Source organism: Eptatretus burgeri, chromosome 4, assembly GCF_056783735.1.
Source record: "Eptatretus burgeri isolate ZD-2024b chromosome 4, Ebu_testis_v1, whole genome shotgun sequence".
NCBI lineage: Eukaryota > Metazoa > Chordata > Myxini > Myxiniformes > Myxinidae > Eptatretus > Eptatretus burgeri.
In genome coordinates, this window is record NC_140964.1 from 74694375 (window position 1) to 74720715 (window position 26341).

At 43.1% G+C, this 26341-nt stretch overlaps 1 protein-coding gene across 6 annotated transcripts in view; it reads right to left on the bottom strand.

The window, feature by feature from the left end:
* Positions 1-21213, bottom strand: part of CLSPN (claspin) — a 91082-nt gene extending 69869 nt beyond the window's left edge. The window contains exons 1-5 of one of the 6 annotated variants that reach the window (XR_015057547.1): positions 17986-18265; positions 17706-17792; positions 14191-14290; positions 9100-9264; positions 1727-1965 (exon numbers count right to left, since the gene is read on the bottom strand). Coding sequence is in view for 5 of the 6 variants with exons in the window: in XM_085878697.1 (XP_085734823.1) it covers positions 1727-1965; positions 9100-9264; positions 14191-14290; positions 17706-17792; positions 17986-18072 (678 nt within the window). In the remaining variant the exon portion in view is untranslated. Of the gene's footprint in view, positions 1-1726; positions 1966-9099; positions 9265-14190; positions 14291-17705; positions 17793-17985; positions 18266-21025 lie in introns of those variants that run through there. The other 5 variants (XM_085878698.1, XM_085878697.1, XM_085878696.1 and 2 more) reach the window with 5 other exon arrangements.
* Positions 21214-26341: the final 5128 nt, after the last annotated feature.

The following is a 26341-nucleotide window of genomic DNA, read 5'->3' on the forward strand; positions in this document are numbered from 1 at the left end:
TACTGAACCTTGTGCGACACTGAAGTAAATGTTGATGTAGTCATGTCGTGTAGTCATAATGAAGGCAATCGGCAACTGCACGGATTGTGGCATGAAAAATAAATATGTGATCTCGCCGACAAATTAGGGAAGGATAGCAGAAAGTTTGAGTATAAAGTCGGATGGTAGACTCTGTCAAGGTTTTTTGGCATGTCCAGAGTTACCAGGTAAGATGCTCTAATGTCAAGTAAATTTTATATGTGAAAATATCTAAAATAGCTGCAGTAGAGGAGTCCAGAGGTAAAGCCATTTGGAAAATCTTAGATACAACAATGGATGTTACAAGTGGCTGAGAGGTTTTTCACCAAGGATTTTGAACAACCTTAGAAACAACAAATGTAATTGTATGGGGTCAGCAGCAATTGATATGAGAGTGAGGACCATATTTTGAAAACATGTTGAATGTTGGCCTGTTTCCAAGTCAGGGAAAATACATGTTAAAAATGAGGTAAAAGTCTCGAAAAGATAGAGGCAAACTAGAACGCCACCCGATCGAGCGCATACCTCCACCAGGCTGAACAGTTGATGTTTTGTATCCCACTGATAGACCGGATCTGGACCTGAACCTCAATCAAAATCTAAATCGGCTTGTTCTTGTCACCTAACCAATTCATCCACCCAGTTTTGTCATTACCAGTCTACAACTTTTTGAAATATCATGCTATATATCACTTTTGGCTCCATCTCTCAATTATGAAGAATATTTTTTGAAATAAGACAGACAGACAAACAGGGGTGAAAACATAACCTCCGTCCACCTTTGGTGGCCGAGGTAACTATGACGCAATCCTTTTTAAAGATGACTTGTACACCATTGGAATCAGAGGCCATACGGTGGTCAATGTTACGCAGAGCTTTAAGAACCGGTAGCCTGAGGAAGGATAGAATGAGCATTGGGTGACGAGTGATGGGTTGTGGGCAATATTGTTAGTCAGTGTCAAGTTTTGAGCAAAGATTAAATGCTCAGAAATTTAAGCATTGCCCTCAGAAGCAGAAAAAGTATGGGATCGATCAAGGCATAAAAGTGATGGGATTGAATAAAATAATAATAATAATAAAGTAAAATGACTGCCAATATCCAGAAGGTTTTTCTGTTCCTCATTTGAAAGCAAAGAGACTGCATTTACATTGAAGGAAGGTTTCCTCCTCCCTCCCACATTGACAATGTGAAAGACTTAACTGGTGTGTTGACAAAGCAGTACTATATTTATTTAGGTTATCTGCAGTTGAGTGGCACTTCCAGTGTCTAAAGACTAGGCTTGATTCTCTTCGTTTGGCGGAGTTAAAAGCCATGCTTTTCGTTGGGGTAGAGTGAGGGATGAAGATGTTCATTCTGGAAAGTATGGTGTCAGAGATCTCTAATTGACTTCATCATGGACTACCACCCAATAGGGGAGAAAGTGCAATTGTCACATGGATTTTTCACAAGGAAATGGTATCCAGCAGATGTGGAAGGGGAGGAATGAATGGCAAAGAAATAAAAGAGCAAAATCATTTATAACTGACCCAATCAGCTCTGTTAAAGAGTTTCACACTTTTTAGGATTGAGCATACTTCCCGAGGATGACAAAATTTCAACCAACTTGCACAACAGCAGGATTTCCTGACTTTTAAGAATAAGTGAATAAAAAAAATAAATGAATGAAAAAAAAAAATAAAAATAAAAAAAAATAAAAAAAAAACTTACAGGGTTTTGTTTTATTTCCTTCTTCTTGAGTAGCTTTGCATCGTTTTTCTTTTTTATTTGTTTAACAGTCTCCTTGGCACCGTCTCGGCGGCTCCTTCGCCGTCCTTTTGACTCATTCTGACTCTGATCCTCCCGTTCTGAGTTTAAAGTCAGACAGGTCTCCGAGTCACTGTCAGACATGGTATTGCGGACTCGCCGCAACTTTCTGTTACTTCCAGCCGAGAATGCAGCCGTACCATCTGTAAATGACATGCACATACCAAAATACAAGAGAAGGGGAGAAAAAAAATAAAAATAAAAAAGCTCAAGCAAAATTAAAAAGTGCATTTCAATCTCATGTGCACCAACACAACAACAACAACAACAACAAAAACACAGATTGAGATTTTGGGAATTTCACAAGGAAGGGGATAAAAGAACAGGTGTGATGTGGAGAGAATTTTGATATACCACGACCATTATCTTGATCTATTTTAACATGCACACTTGTTGAATGTAGTGTCAAAGGACATGTAACAACGTTATAATCAACATTTTTCTCACTCTGTCAACCGACTTCTGGCACAAAACCGACAACTCAGCTTTGCTGGTTGAAGCAATGGAGATATATGACGCCGCTCCAGTGTTAAGTCTCCAATTGCATCTAAAGACCTGTGCTGTTGACACTCAGAATCCATCCTCGCTCGTCTGATTGTTTCTCACCGTTCATTTTCGGTTTATTGTTAGTATTTTAATTCGTAAAAGACAACCAACCTACATGCAAATAAAACAGATGCCCAATGCCGGCAATTAGCACGATACTATGTTGCCAATTGTGGAATATTTATTTCTCTTACTATATATATATATATATATATATATATATATATATATATATATATATATATATATATATATATATATATATATATATATATATATATATATATATATATATATATGTTGTTCCAGTTTTGAGGGTAGATGGAATGATTGAATAAGGAAATTTAGCATTGTGGAGTGAAGCATGCTCCGTGGCCAAGTAGAATCATCTCGATGTAACCAAGTTAGGGAATCTGTGAGCTTAAGTGTTACGTGTCACCACACGAGGGGTGGTGCGGTGTTAATTAGACTTGGGAGTAAAAATAAGTTCCCCAGTACGTGATTGCCCTCTGTGATTTTCCCCATGTTTTTTTTTTTATATTTCAAGCCAAGCAGTAAAGCTGGGAAACGCATCCCTGAATCGACAACAAACAGGAGAAGCCCCGCCTTCCCGGGTTTGGGGGCGAGCAGGCCACGCCACAGAGGCGGAGGATATAGAGGGCAGAAGGAGAGGGGAGTGATCAAAGGGACAGGAGAGGCTGGCACATTGCACAGAGGGATGGTGGAAGGCTCCCATCTGGTTCGGCAGAACACGCACGCACGCACACACAGTCAGTGTGAGGACCGCACGAGGCAGGTGGCACCTTTGCAAAGAGGAAGGCTGGGACATTTGGAGCCTTCGTGTGGAAAGCGGCTAAAGAAGCACCATTTTGCGTGCGTGTGCCCTGCTACAAGTGAAGCACCATTTTGCCTGTGTGTGCACGTGCTGGTGGAAGCGCCTCCATTCCGGGTTTGATGGGGGATCAGCTTTGGCCCAAACTGAGTACTGAAAAAGGAGTGGAGAGGGGGGGGGGGGGATTCTTTTTATTTTGGTCAACCCTTTGTCTGTATTTGTGTCCATGTGTGAGGCTTCAACCGTAGGAGTTATTTATTTATTATTGGCATTATTTCCATCCACATTATTGTCTTTGTAAATATTTGTGTATGTGCATTAAATGTGTATATTGTTGTGGTTGACGAAATTCACAAACCACCATTCAGGTCCCTTAGGTGAGATATCTCTGTAAGTATATGTGTAGTTAGGCCCAAACCCGTTGTTATAGAGGGAATAAATGTCATTCACTCGGGCTGCGACCCTTCAGGATAGCCGTTTTTCTTTTACTATCTTTATTTTGGACCAGCCGCCATTACTACCACCCCCAACCACGTCTCAACAGCCATCACACAACAACCACCAACCACAACGCCGCTTCACAACAACAGCCACGACCTTTACCGTCACAACTCGCCACCATCGCATCACCACCATTCTTGCGCCACTTGTGGGCACCGATACTGGACTCGTGCAGGGCGCGCACCGAGCAGCGTGTTCAGAAATATCACAGACTTTCCGAAGAAAACGGATCAAAAACGACTCACGCCCACTTCTGTTCCGTCCTATCGGTGAGCGTGGGGCGATTTGGCCCCGCCTCCAGGTACGTTGGAGTGTGGTCGCTATATGCAAATTCATGGATCAAAAAGCATTCACGCCCACTTTTCCTCGGTCCAATGGGGAGCCAGTTAGAGGTGAAGGGTCGGAGGTAAAGGGTCGAAGGTGAAGGAGCGAGGCCACGGGGCATATAAGTTCGTCAGTCAAGGCAGTTGTGAGTTGAGAGTGAAGAGTTCGCGGTTGGGAGTTCGCGGAGCCAGTGAAGAGTTGGGACGAGTCAAGAGAGGAGACGGAGAGGGCATTTTGGACGGAGCTGTGGAGAGGTGGCGGCGGCGAAGGCGGTCGAGGGGGTGCTCGCGTCGGATTCGGGGAGCTGCGGAGGGAGAGGCCGGCGGCGCGACCGAGGTCGTGGTGGAGACGCTCGTCGCGGGACCCGAGACAGGGAGATATCCTCCTTTCCCCCGAGCATCAACAACCCCCTCCTGTTTCCCCCCGCGCTGAGATAGTGCGACAAGGGGGCCCCTTTCCCACCCCCTACCAGACACTGTCCGCGAGGCCCGCGGAGTTGGGGCGCCACCGCCACTTTGCGTCTCATCATCAGACGGGTAGGCCCGACGCGGTCTCGGCCCCAGGCCCGCCTCATCCTTGAGGGTGGTCCTTTTCTTTTGCTTTGGGTATATGTGTTGTCGGCGCCGTCTGTGAAGTAAAATTGTATAAGTGTTGCCGTGTGCTCGGTAGTCGGATAGCTCTGCATTGTCTTCTTTTATATTTGCTTTTTGTGTAATATTGTGTGTTTCTTCTCCTTTTACATTTGCTTTTGGTGTAATTGTATATGTGTGCTTTCCGTTCATCGCGAAATAAATGTGCTTCATGTTGAACTGTTTTCCCGTTTCGCTTCGTCTTTTCCTCTATTGAATCTCCATCTCACTTCACGTAAAGGGTTGGTAGTGGGCTAAAACGCCCGATAATTAATCGAACCGTCGAGGCCGACGATAACACCGCTCGGTTATCCCGATAGTACGGAACGGGTCGCTTAAAGTGGCCCGTGTCCGAAGTCGACCTGCGGCGAGGTACGATCGCCCGGTCTACCCTCCGTGTGGGTACTTAGGTAGGTCGAATTTGGCGAGCAACCCTATCCCACGCGGGGGGCCGATTGGCACGATCGTGGTGAGGCCGAAAGGTCCACCCGTGACTAGTTCCCGGCGTTAGTCCGAGAGGGTCACGACTGGATTGTCCGTCCGGTGGGCGACGTGCCGCGATTCGAGTTACGTGACCGTTCGCACGCCGGCGGGCGCGAATCCGCAACAATATTTTGAAGATACCATTCGTGTAATTGTTGTGGGTTCACGGATTAAATCCCCTTGTGTTGTCCTGGTGCAGTGCTCCTGTGCCGTAATCCTCCGCCCGCCCGCTATTGCCCACCACCATGCCCTTCGAGCACGTGTTGAAATCTATGCCGATCATCGTGTCCGCCTCCTCTTAATGAGGAACCAATCGGTTGTTCGGGGGCTTTAGGTGTTAACCGCCTGGCTCCGACAAATTTGGGTCGGGGGTTAACTTGGTCCAACACCCTTGTGACCGCGCACGCGCACACACGCATACTAGCTTTCACCAAAATAACTGACGTTTCACTTACGTAGACTTATCAGGGATATGTTCACAAACATTAATCTTTATAAACAGCTGCGGGTGACGGGTGGAAGAAAAAATTGGCTCGGTAATTTAGAAAACGCGTGAAGACGGAGAACGGCTCGGAAATCGCGTGTAATTTCACAACCACTCGCTCAGGGCGACGGGGCACGAACCGAACCACTCGCTCAGGGCGACGGGGCACGAACCGAACCACTCGCTCAGGGCGACGGGGCACGAACCGAACCACTCGCTCAGGGCGACGGGGCACGAACCGAACCACTCGCTCAGGGCGACGGGGCACGAACCGAACCACTCGCTCAGGGCGACGGGGCACGAACCGAACCACTCGCTCAGGGCGACGGGGCACGAACCGAACCACTCGCTCAGGGCGACGGGGCACCAACCGAACCACTCGCTCAGGGCGACGGGGCACCAACCGAACCACTCGCTCAGGGCGACGGGGCACCAACCGAACCACTCGCTCAGGGCGACGGGGCACCAACCGAACCACTCGCTCAGGGCGACGGGGCACGAACCGAACCACTCGCTCAGGGCGACGGGGCACGAACCGAACCACTCGCTCAGGGCGACGGGGCACGAACCGAACCACTCGCTCAGGGCGACGGGGCACGAACCGAACCACTCGCTCAGGGCGACGGGGCACGAACCGAACCACTCGCTCAGGGCGACGGGGCACGAACCGAACCACTCGCTCAGGGCGACGGGGCACGAACCGAACCACTCGTTCAGGGCGACGGGGCACGAACCGAACCACTCGCTCAGGGCGATTGAGCACGAACCACTCACACTGAATAACGTGACTTGGAAAGTGTCCGCAGTGAGTGAACGATTCACTCAGAGGACTTAGCGCGGTTCCGCTATTGACTGTAAGGTATTTGGCAAATGGCTTAAGCACTCATGCAAGCACTCCAATTAAAATTTAAATGGTTGATAAGGAATGGTTGGCCAGGCCGTTGCTGCATATTATGTTGGATTCCTTTAACTTTAAAGCCAGTCTTCACTGCGCACACAGCAGTTAATTAAATAAAATGAATTCATTCAAATAACGACTTTCTCCACAAAAGAGTTGCAGAATAATACAGAACCCTGGAGACTTTGCAAAGTTCAGTCGCTCATGAAATAAACATTGCAGATAATCCGCCATCTTGCCTGCTCATCTGGGCACGTGACACATCAGTTCGAGGTCCGCACAAACATTATAACTTTTTTCATTTTCAAGCGTATGTTTTTTTTCCAGATTTGCTTTGATTCCCTGAAGAGCACTTTGTGAAAACTCCAAAAATATAGATACAGATCTGGCACACTCTATGGATCGGCAGTTCTTCTGGGGGATAGGGCATGAGGTAATGGGGATAATGCATTAAATCATACAGCTCAATGAAGCTCGTTAATCCTGTTTCATTCATAAATGTTTTGTTCACTCAATGTAATTCTCCAAACACGAGAAAGAGATAAGTTTAATGCTTTGGAAATTTCACATTTTCTTGTGTTTCTATGGAGGAGGGAATATAGCGTAGCTTGCTAAAAGTAAATGTGTATCGTCTTAGTATATAAAAGGATTATTATTTCTTTAAAATATCAAATGTCACAACAGATTTCGACACTTATTTGATGTGGACAATTTCCGATCCTCAATATCGAAATATTTTGAAGATATACTGTAATTAGTCCATGAGAGTCGATCGTGGAAAATCGTATCATGTAATGCATGAAATCGCTCGATGCTCCAATTTGAAAACTATCGCACCAGCAAAAGCAATGTATACAGTGATTCGTAGCTATAATGAACAGGCATTCAATAATATGAGTGAGGAAAGTGGAGAAAAAAAACCAAAACCATCGTTAAGAAACACCAAATTTTCACTCTTGCACTTCCTTGCTACGCACATGCAAAGCTTTAGGCTGCGAGGTTATATAGTTTTGGAGTTATGGAGAGGAGACACTGACACACACACACAATATATGTACTATATATATATATATATATATATATATATATATATATATATATATATATATATATATATATATATATATATATACAGTAAGTGAGTGAACCAGCGATTCAGAGTCATTACACTACCCGTGTGTAACAAAAATGCACACAACTCAAAATTGAATGGATATCGATATTTGTAAACCTCTGCATGCACTACCTGGACCCAATAGCTCTTACATGAGGTGTCATTCAGCATTACACATGTCGTGGTTATGACGTTTACCATGTTCAGACACAATCATGCAACTTGCGATAGATAGATATAAACATTTATATTTTCAATTGTTTCGTACGAGATTTTTTTTTTTTTTTTAAGTTGCTTCAATATATTAATTTAACGCCCCTCTTTACCTCCAAGACCGAAGGTGAAGGAGGTTTTGTGTTCACCCCTTTCTGTTTGTTAGTTTGTCTGTCTGTTGGTGTGCAGGAGATCTCAAAAAGTTATGGACGGATTCGGATGAAATTTTGTGGACAGGTTGGGTGTGTGACACGGATGAACTGATTAGATTTTCGTGAAGATCCGGATCCGACTGCTAGAATTATTTATTTATCGTGATTCTTCATCATTGAGAGATCGGGCCAAAAATGATATATAGCGCGATATCTCAAAAAGTTATGGACTGATTCAGATGAAACTTGGTGGACATGCTGGGTGTGTGACAAGAAATAATTGATTCGATTTTGGTGAAGATCTGAATCCGAATCTGGGAATGATAATTACTTAATTTTGAAAGTGATTCCTCACCATTGAGAGATAGGGCCAAAAATGATATCGTACTGTATGGGATGATATTTCAAAAATGCATTAGGCCTGATATGTTCTCGTGGATCAGGCATTGCTTGTGCGGAGGTGTGCGCTCGACTGAGTGCACTTCTCGTTCGCTTGTTTTTTCCCTATTATTTTCACTTTTCTCCCAGTTTCAGTCTCCTTGACTTTTAACCCCTGAATCCTGACCCTCCCTGTCAAAATCACTCTCACCCCCACATGTCTCCTGACCCCCAACACTGCTCTAACTCACTCCCACCCTATAATCAACACTAGCCCCTGTCCCGTCTCTCTCTTGCTCAGACTATCGTGTCTGGTGAAATCTCTCAAACAAATTTGACCACAAAAACTAATTGGTGGTTGAATTCAGTGACCTGATATGCAAATCCTCTTTAAATTTCAACTCAATTGGATGAAAATTCAAAGAAGTTGTTGACCTTTTAGCCTAATTTTGACCTCAAAAAAATTGATTTTGCAAGCAACAAAGATACAAACAGACAAACAGGAATGAAAACATAACCTTCGTCCAACTTCGGTCGTGGAGGTAAGGATTAAATAAAGTTTGTCCTGATAGCTTATTTTTTGACAAATTCACACCCCCACCAGCCCCCACCACCCAGCCCCCCCCCTAAACTTTCAATATTGGATATAAACTCTGCAAAAGAAAGAGAATACTCAATACAAGTAATGCTAACATGCTTTGTCTGGCAATAATAATTCTGTACCATTGGCAAAGTCTGTGGGTTCAGGTTTCCATGCAGATACTTGGCTTGAAGAGTCATTTCCTTCCTCGTCGCTGTCACTTTCCTCAAGCCACAGAAGAACCTTCGATCGCCCTCTCCTAGAATTTGAAGCAAGACCATTCTCTTCTTCTTCATCATCATCTTCTCCTGCATGTCATATCAAACAAACAATGACAACGTGAAATGTGAACACAAAAAAAAACAAACATGACAATAGAATATGTGACAATAGGTGAACAAATGGTCATGCAGACAAATCACGAAGTAACAATCATAGTTTTATGTTGAAGTCTTTTATATAAAAGCATTGTACGTTTTAATAATGAACTAATAGATTAAATAAATAAACAGCAAGAGTAAAATTCGAGATGTGCCAGAAAAAGACAAAAGTTGAAATGAGCAGTTCTTTCAAATCAAAACACTTTGTAAAGGGGAGCAGGGGTGGGGAAAATGTGCAAATTCTCCATTTTTGAAGGACCTGCTGTTGTAGATGCTGTTCATCTATATTCTATCTGAAAAAAAAAGAATTTGTGCATATATTTATTTATTTACTTGTTTTTATAAATGCTTCAAAAAGTAAAAAAATAAAAAAAAAATAAAAAAAGAATAGTGCACCAAATCCAAAGAAATTTTGCTTGTTGCCCAAGGTTATCACAGGTCTGGTTTCTGTCTGGGTAGTATATTTGGGGGAAGGGGTTCCGGATGGGGGAAGACCCCCATTCTCTCAATGTAAATGTGTATCGTACAGCATCACCCAATGGTAGCCAGAATTACAAATCATCTTATTATTATTATATAAAGAAAGTTTCAACAACTTAACAATATGCATTTATGGTGATGTTGAAATCTTAGTAATAATCATTCAAAATTTTTCAAAATGTTTCATTTCACTCATTTTAAGCAGAGGTTAAAACCCAAATCATCCAACATCAGGCTTCACAGCGAAGCGGAAGTGATTTTTGCTTATGCCATAGATAAGCAGCGAGGAAAGTTGACAAAGGTGATGTTAGTTGACTTCCAAGCAGATTGAAGATGACCTCAGACAAATCAGAGTGAATCAAGTAGGATGTTTGTGAAGTACAACATGCTGTCTTTTCATTAAATTTCTCAGCAAAGCAATGGGTAAAAAAAATGCCTAATCCAACATATCGTTACGAAAATGAGAATTCCTGCATTGTGTCATGACACCATTTAAGGGTTTACTGCAGTGTTTTCCATCACCAACATTGTGCCACGAGTCCTGTTCCACTTGTACTTGGTGAAATAGGAAATTTACTCAAACTTTGCACTGAAGCTAAACTTGATGAAAACAACAGCATAAAAAAAAAAATTATTGATGAAGGCCGAGTAAAGCGAGGTCGAGTCCGTTTATTCCTGGTATCGCTGAAGCAGTTGTGGAGAAAACAAATGTAAAAAAAAAAAATTCCTGCTATGTGAAACACTGCACCTCATGTCTGCATAAAATTAATTATTTTTGGAACACCGGCCATATTTTGCATCCAATCATCATGTAACTTTGTTAAACAATTCTCCATGGGTGGGCGCTCCTTTGTTTTTGAAAGGTTCATGTCGATCATTCAAGCGGTTGTGGAGAAAACAAATGTAAAAGTGAGCAAAGGTGAAAAAAAAAAACAAACAAGGTGAGGGAAGAAAACTTCCTCATATGTTAAACACCCTGCAACCCATGCCTGGAGAAAATGAATTTTATGGAATGCCGCCTGCATTTTCCTTTTTTCATCTAATCATCGTGTGAGCTTTTACCATTGCACACATTTCTTATTCAGTCAACTTGGTTATGGGATGGCTTTGAAGGCCATAAACATGCAAGTCGATGAGTCTTTCCTTAGTGTTGGTAGACTGCACAAGTGCAAACACATCGACACTTACCACAAGAGATGGTTTGAGGCCAAATTTTCTACGCTGGAACCCCCTCCCCCCCCCCCCCCAAAAAAAAACCCCAGGAAAAGGCAGGAATCCAGAATAAATTTCCCACATTTTTCCACGAAACAATTCACCAGGAAGAAACACCAGCTTTGGCTCTATTTGTTTGAAAGCTTTTCTCAGCTAGAGTTCGAGAAAATTAGGCTTGCACCATCTCTAATTTATATCATACACGGCATGTCAACGGTGTGGCACAATAGACATCGATATATATATATATATATATATATATATATATATATATATATATATATATATATATATATACATCCACACACAAGGCAAAGATGGCTGTCTGTTCACCTGTTAGTCCGATAGCTGTTATACTGATTGGCTGTGTGAAGGTGCAATGTGATTGGCTCCTGGCAAGATTATCGTATATATGCTTATTAAAAGCTGATATTCGAAATCCGATTCAATATTTTTACAATCAGAACTGATGGTCGAAATAATATCGAAATCTCGAGTAAAATTCGAGAAAAATTCGGAAAAAAAAAACGACTTATTAAAACGCCATATAATTAAATAATGCTCTCAGTGGGACATGAGGTAAAATTGCTCCAAACAGATGTGTTGTATTCACAATCGCCATCAGTGTCCTGTAACTTTTCTCTTCAGTGTGAAAAACACCAAAAGTGACTATTAAAAGCATCATCCGATATCGGAAGATTACAGCCAATCGACGTCACAGGCGTTCTGAGGCACACAGTTTGGATAGGCCCCAGGCTTCGAGTCTTGTGGCGCAGAGGACGATTCCTTTATGGCCCAGTGGAATTGGAATCCATCCAAGCTATATAAACACGATGTATAATATATGCACATCAGCATTAGCAACGTTTTAGATTCATTACATAACCCGAGTTGTTGTTTTGAGGCATCGAGCAATCAAACCAGCGTTCTTTGCCTATGCACTGCCCAGGTTATTTTTTATTTTATTTTGGGAACAATTGAAGCTGTGCTTACTGTTTATACACCGTGTTTGTGAATTTCACATTTATGCCTGAAGCACACCAAAGAAATCCTTCCTAATGTTTGGACCCGTTCCCCATTCCCATTAATTAATTGGACATACTGTAATCCATAACCTTTCGTTGCTGCCGTGAACGTAATTGTCTGGTCTGTGTTTTTTGTTCTTCCACGAGCCTTGATATACAAAAAAACCCAAAATAAAGTTTAAAAAAAACCTGAGTATTCTTTAATGCCATGCATCTATTAATACTAGAAGGGCACTTCGTGGAGCACATACCTCCGCCATGTAATGCCTGATCCACGAGAACATATCTGGCCCAATACATTTTTGAAATATCATGCTATACAGTACTATATATAAATCGGTTGTGGCCTCATCTCTCAATGGTGAAGAATCACTTCAGAAATTAAATAATCCTCGTATCCAGATACTGATACGGATCTTCACCAAAATCTAATCAGTTCGTCCTTGTCACACACCCAACCTGTCCACAATTTCATACCGATCCATCCACAACTTTTTGAGATATCCTGCACACAAACAAAGACAGAAAGGGGTCAAAACATAACCTCCTTCACCTTCGGTGGTGGAGGTAATTAATTGTTTATTAATCATTAAAGTGTCGCCACAAATGTGCAAGATCGCCGTCCATGTGATGAGATCTATACGGGTCCCAGCGTCGTGTTTAAGTACGTCACCTTCACCTTCTTCTTCTCTTACTGGCAACATATTTCGCTTCCAAAAAAACAGCTGTTTGCGGTTTTGAACTCCAACCCCTGCCCTCTACCTTCACCCGATTATCTCCCGTTGGAAAGGTAATAATCGATTTAACTGGTTGAAAAAAAAAAAAAATCCCCAAAAAACATTGGCATGGTTACGTATTCCATTCGAACGCACGTGAAGCAACTATTAGCCAAAGAAAATTTTTCCATGCCGACAACTTCATGACTCCCAAATACTTTAACCACTCTTCCTTCTTCTTCATCCTCAATCCTTTTCCTCTTCTTAATCCAATAATGCCACCGATAGGGATGAAAACTGATGACGAAAAGAGAGAGCAAGCTCGGCACCTAATGCAAGCCAGAAGATCAAATGCAGCAGAGATGGGAGCTGAACAAGTACACACCGAGAAGATAACGACTGTAGATCACGAGAAAATTCTGCTGCTAAAGAACGAATGCAGGCATGTCGACATTCCATCACAATGCAAAGAACAGGCCCAAAACATCGTACATAGACAAATGGCTCGCTCAGATGCTTCCATTAGAGTTCACAAACAGGCTCGACACAATGCCCAACGAACAATCTCATTGGGCCAATCCAGAAGAGACTGTCAGAACAGGTGTTTTGATTTTATAAACAGGTACAGAAAAAGCATTGAAAGTCAGTGAAGTAGGAAGGAAGGAAGGATGTTGGTGGTGATGGGACTTGAAATGCCCAATCACATTTCCCGTTACAGGGGACGGGTACTTTTGCTCGTACAATATAATGAGAACCAAAAACATTATCCTGAACGTTGTGTTGACCGGAACTTCCAGTGGAGTCCTTTTTCATCTCATTCACACAGGGGCCTCGGCCGATGCTCCACAACAAGGATGGTTGTGGATGCCGATTATGTCAGTTTTGTCCATATCAATTAGGGCCAATTGCAACATAAGAAAAAAAAAATGACCGTTTTTACAGCCATTTTTCCCTGCTGTGCAGGTGTTTGGCTGTTTTTCTTGAGGCAATGTTTTATGGCCGGATGCCCTTCCTGACGCCAACCCTGGTCGCCTCTTACGACACACAGGGATATGGTACACCTATTCTAACCGGGGCATACACCGGGACCAGTACACTGGTACTCATTTCGACGACCTCGGAAGGATGACAGGCTGAGTCAACCCCCTGGTGTATTAATTCAGTGGCCCAACGGGGTTTGAACTCAGGACCTTTTGGATCCCAAGCCGCTGCCCTAACCACTGCGCCAACACCAGGCTCCAATTGCAACATAAGAATGGGTCATAAATTAAAAGCAAAGAAATTTACAAAGATTACAAAATACCAGCAATAACAAAATGCACAAGAAAAGCACCATTTTCCATGGTAACGATTATATGACGAGTTGGACTGAATACCTTTGTTATAACAACAGGAATCACAAACATCATAAGTGTGTGTACCTGTGACTTCAATCCCATGTAGGCATGAGCTTGTCGCAGAAGATTCCATGCACTGCCCACTGTTTTCGTCATTGCCAGATGACATCCCAGCCTTCTGGCTCTGTAACAAAAGGAACAAGTCAAAAGCCAAAAAGTAAAGTAAGAGTTTGTTGAATGTAATATATAATTGGACTCCCAATCCTTGAAGTTTGAGTTTGCATGGTCACAAATTTAACAAAATCATTTATGGAATACAACAAGCCTGGTGTTGGCGTCGTGGTTAGGGTAGCGGCTTGGGATCCAAAAGGTCCTGAGTTCAAGCCCCCGTTGGTCGCTTGAATTAATACACACCAGGAGGTTGACTCAGCCTGCAATCCTTCCGAGGTCGGCGAAGTGAGTACCGGTGTACTGGGCCCGGTGTATGCCCCGGTTAGAATAGGTGTACCATATCCCTGTGTCGTAAGAGGTGACCAGGGTTGCTTCAGTAAGGGCATCCGGCGTAAAACATGTGCCAAATCATTATGCGGATCATAACGGATGATCCGCTGTGGCGACCCCTAACGGGAGCAGCCGAAAGAAGAAGAAGAAGATTTATGGAATACAACAATTGGCATCATCGGGTAGAGCCCCTTGGGGTATACCATTCCAAAGAGCTGTATCAATCATTTGGATTCAACGGCAGATGATAAATATTTTACTTTATATTTTGGAAAGGGTGTTTCATGGGCCAATGCCCTTTTCACATTCAAGCCCCCTTCCCTTTACAGATCGAGAATGTGGCGCCAGTTTGTAATAATTCGGAGCGGTGGAATCCCAGAACTCAAAGCCAAGAATAAGGTAAAATTGATGAGCAGAATATATACCAAACCACATCATAGCAATCAATGAAGAATAACCACACAACAAACAAGAATACCGCTCCACAATCAACAATAATAACTGCACAACAATCAACACAAATCATCATCAAAAATAATCACACAACAATCAGCGCAAATCATCAAAAAGCCTCGGGCTGGCTTAGCAGTTAAGGTGGCTGGCTTGGGACCTTAGGATCCTCAGTTTGAGACCCTGTCGGCCATTGAATTAACGCCAGGTGGGGTTGACTCGGCCTGCCACCCTTCCGAGGTCGGCGAAATGAGTACCAGCCTACTGGGGTAACCTGCATCGGAGTGGCGACCCGTCCATGACTGTACTCCTTGCTAATGAAACTGCCTCGGCAGCCCGATGTGCTTTCACGGCATGAAAGGAATGGTATATTATTATGAATCATCAAAAATAACCAACCACTCACTCGTCATCAAACATCACCACTCACAAATCATCAAGATTATCACCAACATCAACCTCAATCAATAATCACTGAGAATAACCACTCAATAATCACCAAGAACATTCACTCAATAATCATACAGACATTAAAGTGGATGAAGAAAAGAGTGACAGGCATCGATGAGGTGCATACAGAAACGTTAATTGCAGTGGGAGAAGTTGGAATCAGTTGGACGAAAAGACGGTTGAATGTATTGTGAAAGAGGGTTCGGTTCCGGAAGATCGGTGGACAGGGCTAATTGTGCCGACATGGAAAAGAAAGGTTGATATTCAAGATCAGGGGGAGTTCAGAGATATTACGCTCCCAAGTGGTGTCATGAAGGTACTGGAAAGGATTCTGAATGGGTGGATAAGGAAGAGTGTGGAGCTGGAGATTGATGAAGAGGGTTGGGGGTGACGGATGGGATGTGCATGCTGAGACAGCTGGTGGAGAAGAGGTTGGAGGTGCAAGGTGAAACAGCATTGGGATTTGTGGACGTAGAGAAGGTTTATGACACTGTCGCAGAGAGATGGTGATGGCGACACTGAGATGGATGGGAGTGTCAGAAGCAGAAGTTGGGTTGGTGGAAGGGATGTACATGGGAGCGATGGGAAGACTTTTGGTTGGTCTTCGGATGTCTGAGGAGATCGGATTGAGGCAGGGAAGGTTTCTCAGCCCACTCACGTTTATCATGGTGATGGAGCAGGCTAGCAGGAGGGTAAAAATGAAAGGTATTCTGGGGAGGATGTTGTATGCGGACGATGTGGATGTTGTGGCGGAGAGCAAGCGGGAGGTATTCGTGAAGCGTGGACTGAAGATGAGGGCGGGCGGATTGATGGCAGACAGAAAAATATCAAGGAAATTGAAACTTCTCGTGTCTTGCGTCACGGCAGCCAAGCTTTACGGTCTGGAGATGGTGGCACCGACAGAGACAAAACAGAGGTTGCAGGTCTGCAAGAACAACTGGGTCAGGAGCAATGCGGGAGTGAAGAGGGTGGATAGAAGGAGAATGGATGAACTCAGAGAGAAGGTTGGGGTGGTAGTAAGCTTCCACCTAGGGATGGAGGATGACCTGAGGGGGTGGTGCACTGCCAACTTGAACTCCTCAAGTGGAGGATGAGGTTGAAGAGGTTGAGGAAGGAGGTTACAGAGAAGGAAGAAAGGATTGGGGGGAGTTTCTCAAGGAGGGAATTGCTGGAAGAACGTGTGAAACCTGAAGGGACTTCCACACATCACTAATTCATTCTCACCTTTACCTCGATCGACGTTAACACCAACATCTTCATTCAAAATCGAATTGCCGTACATACTCCTTTTAATCGTGCAGGCCAGGAATTTAGTCAAGTACCAGCATACAATGGCCTTCTCCTTTCAAGATGCCCCAAGATCTTTCACATCTCCAAGCTAAATTATCTTGGGACAGATGGGTATTACCCAAGTCTGTGGATCTATTGGAGATATTATTTACTTCCTGAAAGCAGGAAAGTTACATTTTTGGGAGGATTTTGAGAAAGCGTTCGACAGAGTTGCTCAACGCTTTTTTTTTTTTTTACAAAACTTCGTTACTATGGCGTCGACAGACACACGCTCCACCATTGGATCATTTCATTTCTCAGTGATGGACAGCAAGCAGTCACAGTTAATGGTACCGGTTCAACCTGGGGCCTCAGACGTCAGTGTTTTTCCAGTATATAAAACAACATCCAAGACAAAAATCCAATCCAAGCTGCATCTGTTTGCCGACGAAAGCTTCCTCGATCGTGAGATCCAGAGCAATGACGACCGTCGCCTATTCCAACAAGACGTGTACACTCGCCGACTGGTCCATCAAGTCGTTGATGGCTTTCAATGTTGAAATGTTTTTCTCTCCAAAGTATAACAAGGAAGCACAGACCAGTTCTGCCCTGGTACACCCTCGACTAGAATACGGTGCTGAGGCTTGGAACCTTTATACTGTACTGGTTCAACCATAAAGGGCTTGAGAAAGGACAGAAAACTGCCACCCTCTTTGTTCACCTTGATTACCAAGGAGGTAAACCACCTCAAAACGTTGTTGTTTTTCACTCGAGTACAATCTCGTTAATATTATATTTCCAACATTTATTGTACCGGCCGCAATCTTCGGGAGAATGCAATCAACTCAAATATCTCATATCTGAAGCTACAATTGATTCCTTCAAATTCTCATTCTTCCCAAGAGTTGACAAGATCTGGAATCAGTTACCAGGCACACACCGGTCGTTATACCATCTCGTTCAGCCTCCGAGGAGTGAGCACTACAAGTCGTTCGAGTGACGCAACCACCTGCTGGCTTCAGGATGATGTAAATGGGGGAGACAAAAAAAAAGAAAGAGCAGATGTCATTAAAGCCATGGTAAAATATATTTATTTAATCTTCGGTTTTAAATCTATAAAAGCTTTCATTTGCTTTACATGCTCCCCTTTATCTTAATCCGTCACTTCTCATTACTTTGCGCCATCAGTCATTGATATCATCCTCGTACCACACCATCCCAGCATCGCTTCCCGGGTGATCTGTGAAAGGGATTACGAAGACAAGACGAGACGAGACGAGGAATGATGCAAGGCATTGATTAACCAGACTGCGTGGTGTCAATGTTGGAGCGTCCGGTCTGAGTCTGGGAGGTCGGCGGTTCGAACTCCGCCCGCGCCATATCAAACACTTTCATTAATGGTACATGTTGCTTCCTTGCTTGATGCTCAACATGAAAAGCAAGGACAAATGTGTCCAAGAGCCGCGTCCTACAGGTTTTGTCTTCACAAGAAGAACAAGAACAAGAAGAACAAGAAGAACAACACCGAGCTCTCTTAGAACAAGAAGAGGAAGAAGAATTTATTTAAATTAAAAAAAATAACAACAACTTCCGATATTTCGTCACGTGCCGTCACGTCACGTCCATCATGGACGATGTTCGTTGATGACGAGAAAATAGTGTATTTACGAAATTACAATGCATTAAATGGAATAATCTTGAAATAGTAACGTGAACTTTTCGAAATTTAAAAGCAAATATCCGAATATATTTAAAAGTTCATGATAGACGCTCTCAAAAGGCACCGTCTATGTGAGGATGTGTACAGGTGTTTAGTATTTATGGAGATCTGGATCCTGTATATAAAAGAGCCGAGTTCTAAAGGTTTTGTCTTCACAAGAAGAACAACAACAAGAAGAACAAGAACAACACTGAGCTCTCTTAGAGCAGCGTTCGCGATGCGAGACGCTGCTAAAACATAAAATGATGGAGCACGGACAAACAACCAGAGCAGAGGCTTTGATGCCCCCATGGGCTCCGAATGCATCCCTAGTTACCAGTAAGTGAACTCGTATTACTAATGTGTGCTCCGAGGTGCAGACACACACCCACATCTCATCCTTAGCCCACCCCCAAAGTACCAACAGCAGTGTTTCGCAATCACTTGTGTGTGTCGGTCTGGTCTGTCCGTCTGTCACTTTTTTTTCTTTTTTTTTTAGCTTTTGTCATCAAATTTTCAACAAAAGCTTCATGATCAGAACGTCGAGAATTATTTTTTTAAATAATTTGGTCAAAAGGTCAAAGGTCCCAAGATTTTGTGTGGCACTTGTCAAAGGTCCCATATAAAAGGACAAAAATCACAAAAAATTGTCCATTTTCATCCAATTGACCTCAAATTTTAAGATTTAACACATTAGGTCACCAAATGGAGGAGGAAGAGGAGGAGAGGAAGAAGGAGGAGGAGAGGAAGGAGAGGAAGGAGGAGGAGAGGAAGGAGGAGGAGAGGAAGGAGGAGGAGAGGAAGGAGGAGGAGAGGAAGGAGGAGGAGAGGAAGGAGGAGGAGAGGAAGGAGGAGGAGAGGAAGAAGGAGGAGGAGGAGGCGGAGATGAAGGAGGAGGAGGAAGAGGAAGAAGGAGGAAGGAGAGGAAGAAGGAGGAGGAGAGGAAGGAGGAGGAGAAGGAAGAGGAGAGGAAGGAGTTTTTTTTTTTTGTATACCTTGGTCGAGGCTCGTATGAGAGCTAACACACAACTCACAGCAAGGGGGCATGAGACAAGAGGGGCGGGAGTGGAAGGGACAAAACAGTGGGGAACAGATACATTAGGTGAACTGTGGAAAGGAGAGGGATGGGGATGGGACGGGGAACATGGCGAAGAGAAGATGGACATTTCAGGGATGAAGATGGACATTCAAGAATAAGAGGTGGAGGAGGAGGAAGGAAGAGGAGAGGAAGGAGGGGGAGGAGGAGAGGAAGGAGGAGAGGAAGAAGGAGGAGAGGAAGGGATGAAGAAGGAGGAGAGGAAGAAGGAGGAGAGGAAGAAGGAGGAGGAGAGGAAGAAGGAGGAGGAGAGGAAGAAGGAGGAGGAGAGGAAGAAGGAGAAGGAGAAGGAGAGGAAGAAGGAGGAGAGGAAGGAAAGGAAGAAGGAGGAGGAGAGGAAGAAGGAGAGGAAGGAGGAGGAGAAGGAAGAGGAGAGGAAGGAGTTTTTTTTTTTGTATACCTTGGTCGAGGCTCGTATAAGAGCTAACACACAACTCACAGCAAGGGGGCATGAGACAAGAGGGGCGGGAGTGGAAGGGACAAAACAGTGGGGAACAGACACATTAGGTGAACTGTGGAAGGGAGAGGGATGGGGATGGGACGGGGAACATGGTGAAGAGAAGATGGACATTTCAGGGATGAAGATGGACATTCAAGAATAAGAGGTGGAGTAGGAGGAAGGAAGAGGAGAGGAAGGAGGTGGAGGAGGAGAGGAAGGAGGAGAGGAAGAAGAAGGAGGAGAGGAAGAAGGAGGAGGAGAGGAAGAAGGAGGAGGAGAGGAAGAAGGAGGAGGAGAGGAAGAAGGAGGAGGAGAGGAAGAAGGAGAAGGAGAGGAAGAAGGAGAAGGAGAGGAAGAAGGAGGAGGAAGGAGGAAGGAGAGGAAGAAGGAGGAGGAGAGGAAGAGGAGAGGAAGAAGGAGAGGAAGGAGGAGAGGAAGAAGGAGGAGAGGAGGGGAAGAAGGAGGAGGAGAGGAAGAAGGAGGAGGAGAGGAAGAAGGAGGAGGAGGAGGAAGAAGGAGGAGGAGGAGGAGGAGGAGGAAGAAGGAGGAGGAGAGGAAGAAGGAGGAGAGGAAGAAGGAGGAGAGGAAGGAGAGGAAGAAGGAGGAGGAGAGGAAGAAGGAGGAGAGGAAGAAGGAGGAGGAGAGGAAGAAGGAGGAGAGGAAGAAGGAGGAGGAGGAGAGGAAGAAGGAGGAGGAGGAGGAGGAAGGAGAAGAAGGAAGAAGTCGGATTACAAAGCGAGGCGGAGAGGCTTCACATTTTCAGATGTTTTCAAGTTCCGACAGTGCACCAAGACGGGGTTTAATCGGATCGGATTCGAATCCACGTTTAAACAAATCCAGCACCAAACAGATCAGAGGTGATCACACCACAACCTGAGCGCATCCGAAACAGACGTATAAACCGGGATCGAGTCCGTGAGCAGCACCGAACGGACGGACAAACATTTGTAAACGTTCACGTGAACGATTCAAAACAAGAAGGAAACGAAAAAGGCCAAAAACATCGGAACATTACCATGATTTCTGAGAATTCGGTCACTGCAGCAGAAATGGCGAGTGACATCGCGGAGAGACTCGATGAGGAACAGGCGGCTGTGAGGAAACACACAAGGTTCGCGTTTCCCGCTCGAACAGTTTGCGCAAACGCAGTGAACTTTCGATGACGTCATTGGACCTTTCACAACTCAGCGGGAACAGTTCGAATCGATCACAGATTCACTTTGTATAACTCGCGGAGATTAATCGGCTTTTATTATATCATTCAATACGTCACTGTCTGGAAAATCCTTTTTTATTATGATCACTGTCGATGAACTTACTGACATGGCTCACACACACAATACAAAAACACGAACACCAACGGAAATCGCGTGAAATCTTTTTGACTTATCCAATATCCCCAACTTGATAAACATACCGTGTTCCCATTCCCGCCTCCCTCAGCCTCATATATATATATATATATATATATATATATATATATATATATATATATATATATATATATATATATATATATATATATATATATATCTTGAAAAAATTAAGAGACCACTGCAAAATTATCAGTTTTTCTGGTTTTACTATTTTTAGGTATGTGTTTGGGTAAAATGAACATTTTTGTTTTATTCTATAAACTACTGACAACATTTCTACCAAATTCCGAAAAAAAATATTGTCAATTCGAGCATTTGTTTGCAGAAAATGACAACTGGTCAAAATAACAACAAAGATTCAGCGTTTTCAGACCTCAAATAATACAAACAAAACAAGTTCATATTCATTTTTAAACAACACAATACTAATGTTTTAACTTAGGAAGAGTTCAGAAATCAATATTTTGTGGAATAACCCTGATTTTCAATCACAGCTTTCATGTGACTTGGCATGCTCTCCACCAGTCTTTCACATTGCTGTTGGGTGACTTTATGCCACTCCTAGCACAAAAATTCAAGCAGCTCGGCTTTGTTTGATGGCTTGTGACCATCCATCTTCCTCTTGATCACATTACAGAGGTTTTCAATGGGGTTCAGGTCTGGAGATTGGGCTGGCCATGACAGGGTCTTGATCTGATGGTCCTCCATCCACACCTTGTTTGACCTGGCTGTGTGGCATGGAACATTGTCCTGCTGGAAAAAAACCAATCCTCAGAGTTGGGGAACATTGTCAGAGCAGAAGGAAGCAAGTGTTCTTCCAGGACAACCTTGTACGTGGCTTGATTCATGAGTCCTTCACAAAGACAAATCTGTCCGATTCCAGCCTTGCTGAAGCACCTCCAGATCATCATCGATCCTCCACCAAATTTCACAGTGGGTGCGAGACACTGTAGCTTGTAGGCCTCTCCAGGTCTCCGTCTAACCATTAGATGACCAGGTGTTGGGCAAAGCTGAAAATTGGACTCATCAGAGAAGATGACCTTACTCCAGTCCTCTACAGTCCAATCCTTGTGGTTTTTTTGCAAACCTCAGCCTGGCTCTTCTTTGCTTCTCATTGACGAAGGGATTTTTTTCTAGCTTTGCACGACTTCAGTCCTGCCCCGAGGAGCCTGTTTCGAACCGTCCTCGCCATGCACTTCACCCCAGCTGCCATTTGCCATTCTTTTTGTAGGTCACTTGATGTCATCCTGCGGTTGTTGACTGACATTCGAATGAGTTGGCGGTCATCCCAGTCAGTGGAAAGTCGTTTTTGCCCTCTGCCAGTTTGTAGCTTTGTTGTCCCCAATGTCCGCTGCTTGACCTTGTTCTTATGAACCGCCGTCTTTGAAATGTTAAGGATGGAAGCAACGTGACGCTCACTGCATCCCTCTGCCAGTAAAGCCAGAATTGAACCCTTCTTTTCCTCACTCAAAACTTTTCTTTTCAACTCTTTTGGCATGATCAATAGTTATTTTTTTGATTCCAATTACTTTTGAGGTACTACTAGCACTGTTTTTGCCATCCAGCTGGTACTATTGCAAGAGGATAGTGATGACCACAGCAGTGGTTTTTATACTTTTCCTTGTTAAATAAGATTCGGTTCGGGTGATCACCTAATCAGTACCTCACTAAGTAGAATGAGGTGTGCCTGTGTTGGAATGCAACAGACACTGGAATGGAATGGCTGCCATACATGTGGAGATGCTGATTTAAAGTTTTAGATCCTCGTGGAGGATCTCCAAGTCTTACTCACGTTTTGTTCTTGTGGACTTTTTTGTTTCACAGCCTACAGTTTTCATCGAAACTTCGTGAAAATTGGCATATAAATGTAAAAATACCCTGGCAGACAGTAACCATCTCCGATTTTGAAAATTCCTCCGAGAAAAAAAAAGTTATGACATCAAAATATCTCCGCTAATGGAAATCGCCTTAAAATTACTCCGAAACTAGGCAAGCTTTTTGAATTCTGTTTGCGGGAATCGAACAGGGCATTAGCAGAGATGAATTACCGCACATATGATAGCTCACTTTGTCGTCATATCAATTTTTTATGACGTCATTCCTATTTTTTGACATTTTTTGTTTCACAACCCAGAGTTTTCATCGGATCTTCGTGAAACTTGCCATGTATATGCAGAAAGCCCACGCGCAGGCAGGAACCATCTCCGATTTTGGAAATTCTTCTGAGAAAAAAAAGTTGACGTCATAATATCGCGCTAATGGAAATTGCCTATACCATTATCTCCGAAACTTGGCAAGCTGTTTGAATTTTGTTTGCGGGAATCAAGCCGGGCATTAGCACAGATAATTTATCGCAAACCTGATACATCATAATGACGTCATATTCGTTTTTATGACATCATCATTAAGAAGATGAGCATCTAGCTCATTCGAGCTTGTTAGGGTCATCTCAGCATAAAATGGTCTGCAGAAAAAAAAAACTTGATGATGTCCTTGGTCACATGATTTGGCAGCCATATTGTTTTGTTTTTTTTAAACCTTCAAAAATCTTCTTCTCTGAAGTGGCTGAACAGAGCGAAGCAAAACCTTACATGTATGACTGCCTATCCATGAGGAACAAAAGGTTCACACATATGACATCATAGGTTACATGGTTTGGCAGCCATATTGGATTCACCCTAAAACCTATAAAAACAAGCTCGAATGAGCTAAGATCCTCGTCCCCTTAATGATGACGTCATAAAAAGGAATATGACGTCATTGTGATGTATCAGGTTTGCAATAAATTATCTGTGATAATGCCCAGCTTGATTCCCGCAAACAAAATTCAAACAGCTTGCCTAGTTTCGGAGATAATGGTTTCGGCGATTTCCATTAGCAGCGATATTATGATGTCAACTTTTTTTTCTCAGAAGGATTTCCAAAATCGGAGATGGTTACTATCTGCGCGCGGGCTTTCTGCATATACATGGCAAGTTTCACGAAGATCCGATGAAAACTCTGGGTTGTGAAACAAAAAATGTCAAAAAATAGGAATGACGTCATAAAAAATTGATATGACGACATAGTGAGCTATCATATGTGTGGTAATTCATCTCTGCTAATGCCCTGTTCGATTCCCACAAACAGAATACAAAAAGCTTGCCTAGTTTCGGAGATAATTTTTTAGGCGATTTCCATTAGCGGAGATATTTTGACATCATAACTTTTTTTTCTCGGAGGAATTTTCAAAATCGGAGATGGTTACTGTCTGCACAGGGTATTTTTTTACATATATATGCCAAGTTTCAGGAAGTTTCGATAAAAACTGTAGGCTGTGAAACAAAAAAGTCCACAAGAACAACAACGTGAGTAAGACTTGGAGATCCTCCACGAGGATCTAAAAATAATTTATACTGTTCAGATGTAGTGTTCTACATATGCAATTATGACATCATAACGAAGGCACATATGACGTCAAACAAAAATCATGCTTATTCCCTATGAGGAGTACTTGCCATGAACCAAGTTTCAATTTTTTCCTTAGTGCAGTTTCCGAGATACAGAGGTCCAAAGTGTTTCCATTTTTACAACATGGCTGCCACAACACATGACCAATGGTATCATCATTATAAATAAAACATTCTACATAAGTCGTTGCTCCTATGGTGAAAATTTTATCTCTATCCGACAAGCGGTTGCGGAGATAAACACTAAGGTTCTGTGCAGACAAACAAACAAACAGACAAATGAAAAATCATGCTTAGCACGACACTTGGCGAATTAGTTGACCTTTCCGTGTGGTGGTCCAAGCTGTAATGTCATGGAATGTGTGGTGTTTATTTGTTCGTACGTTAATAAAATGACGCGATGTCACAAATAACAATTATCAGGCGCGCGTTGTCATGGTAACGGCAGCAGATTGAAAATTTTTCACAACTCATTTAAAGCCACCATGTGACAATCAACAACTTATCATCGGTGCTTGTTGCCTTCATTCTGATCGTAGAAAATATTTGAAAATACCTAGGAACATTGCTTTTCAACCAGCTTTACGATCCCGTTATCAGGTTTGAAATATGTTGTAAAACAAAAATATGTATTTTATATGTGTGTTTTTCATGTTTTGGGTGACCCTGACCTTGACCTTGGGTCAATTTCGATCAAACTTTCTACACATGTTAATATTACATGCATAAATAGACAGTATAAGTTTCAATATAATAAGTGCAAAACTGTTTGAGAAATAGCCATGTGTCATTCATAAAATTACCCATTGGTTTATAATGGGCGATAATATAAAGTGATGCAGAATCCAGATCCTGATCTTGAACATCACCAAAAGTCACATATCTTTTTGCACTGTGGATTTCTATCAGCTGTTAAAATTTCATCCAAATCGGTTAAGAATTGTGACCTGGAGAACGAATAGAATTTTTTTTAAATCACGCCAATAGCTAAAAACTTTGACGTCATACGCTTGCGAAAACTGTGCATAATTTGTACTAACATGCATTTTAAAACATTTAGATATTCCATTGAAGTTTGTTTTGGCGTCAACAGGAAGTCGCTACGACTTCCGGTTGCTAAGTTATGTTCAAAAATGTGTTTTCACGTTGTGTGACGTCACGTTGAGACGTTTAGTCCGATTAAGACGGGGTTTGGACGCGGACCGTCTCAGGTGGATTGCCTATCAGGTGTAAAAATTTAAGAACGACTAGTCCAGCCGTTTGGGCTGTAGACGACCGGACAAACAAACAAACCAACAAACGTAACAGACCAACATACTTGACAAAATCGAAGATTTCACCAAGTAACAAATGTTTTTACTTTCCCTGCCAGGAGCATCATTCTTTTCCTTACTATATTGTTCTGGTTATGGATGAAGGACACAAAATACCAGGTGAGGTTGACTCTACCTGTCATCCTTCCTAGGTCGGCAAAATGAGTGCCAGCTTGCTGGCATCCTATGTCGG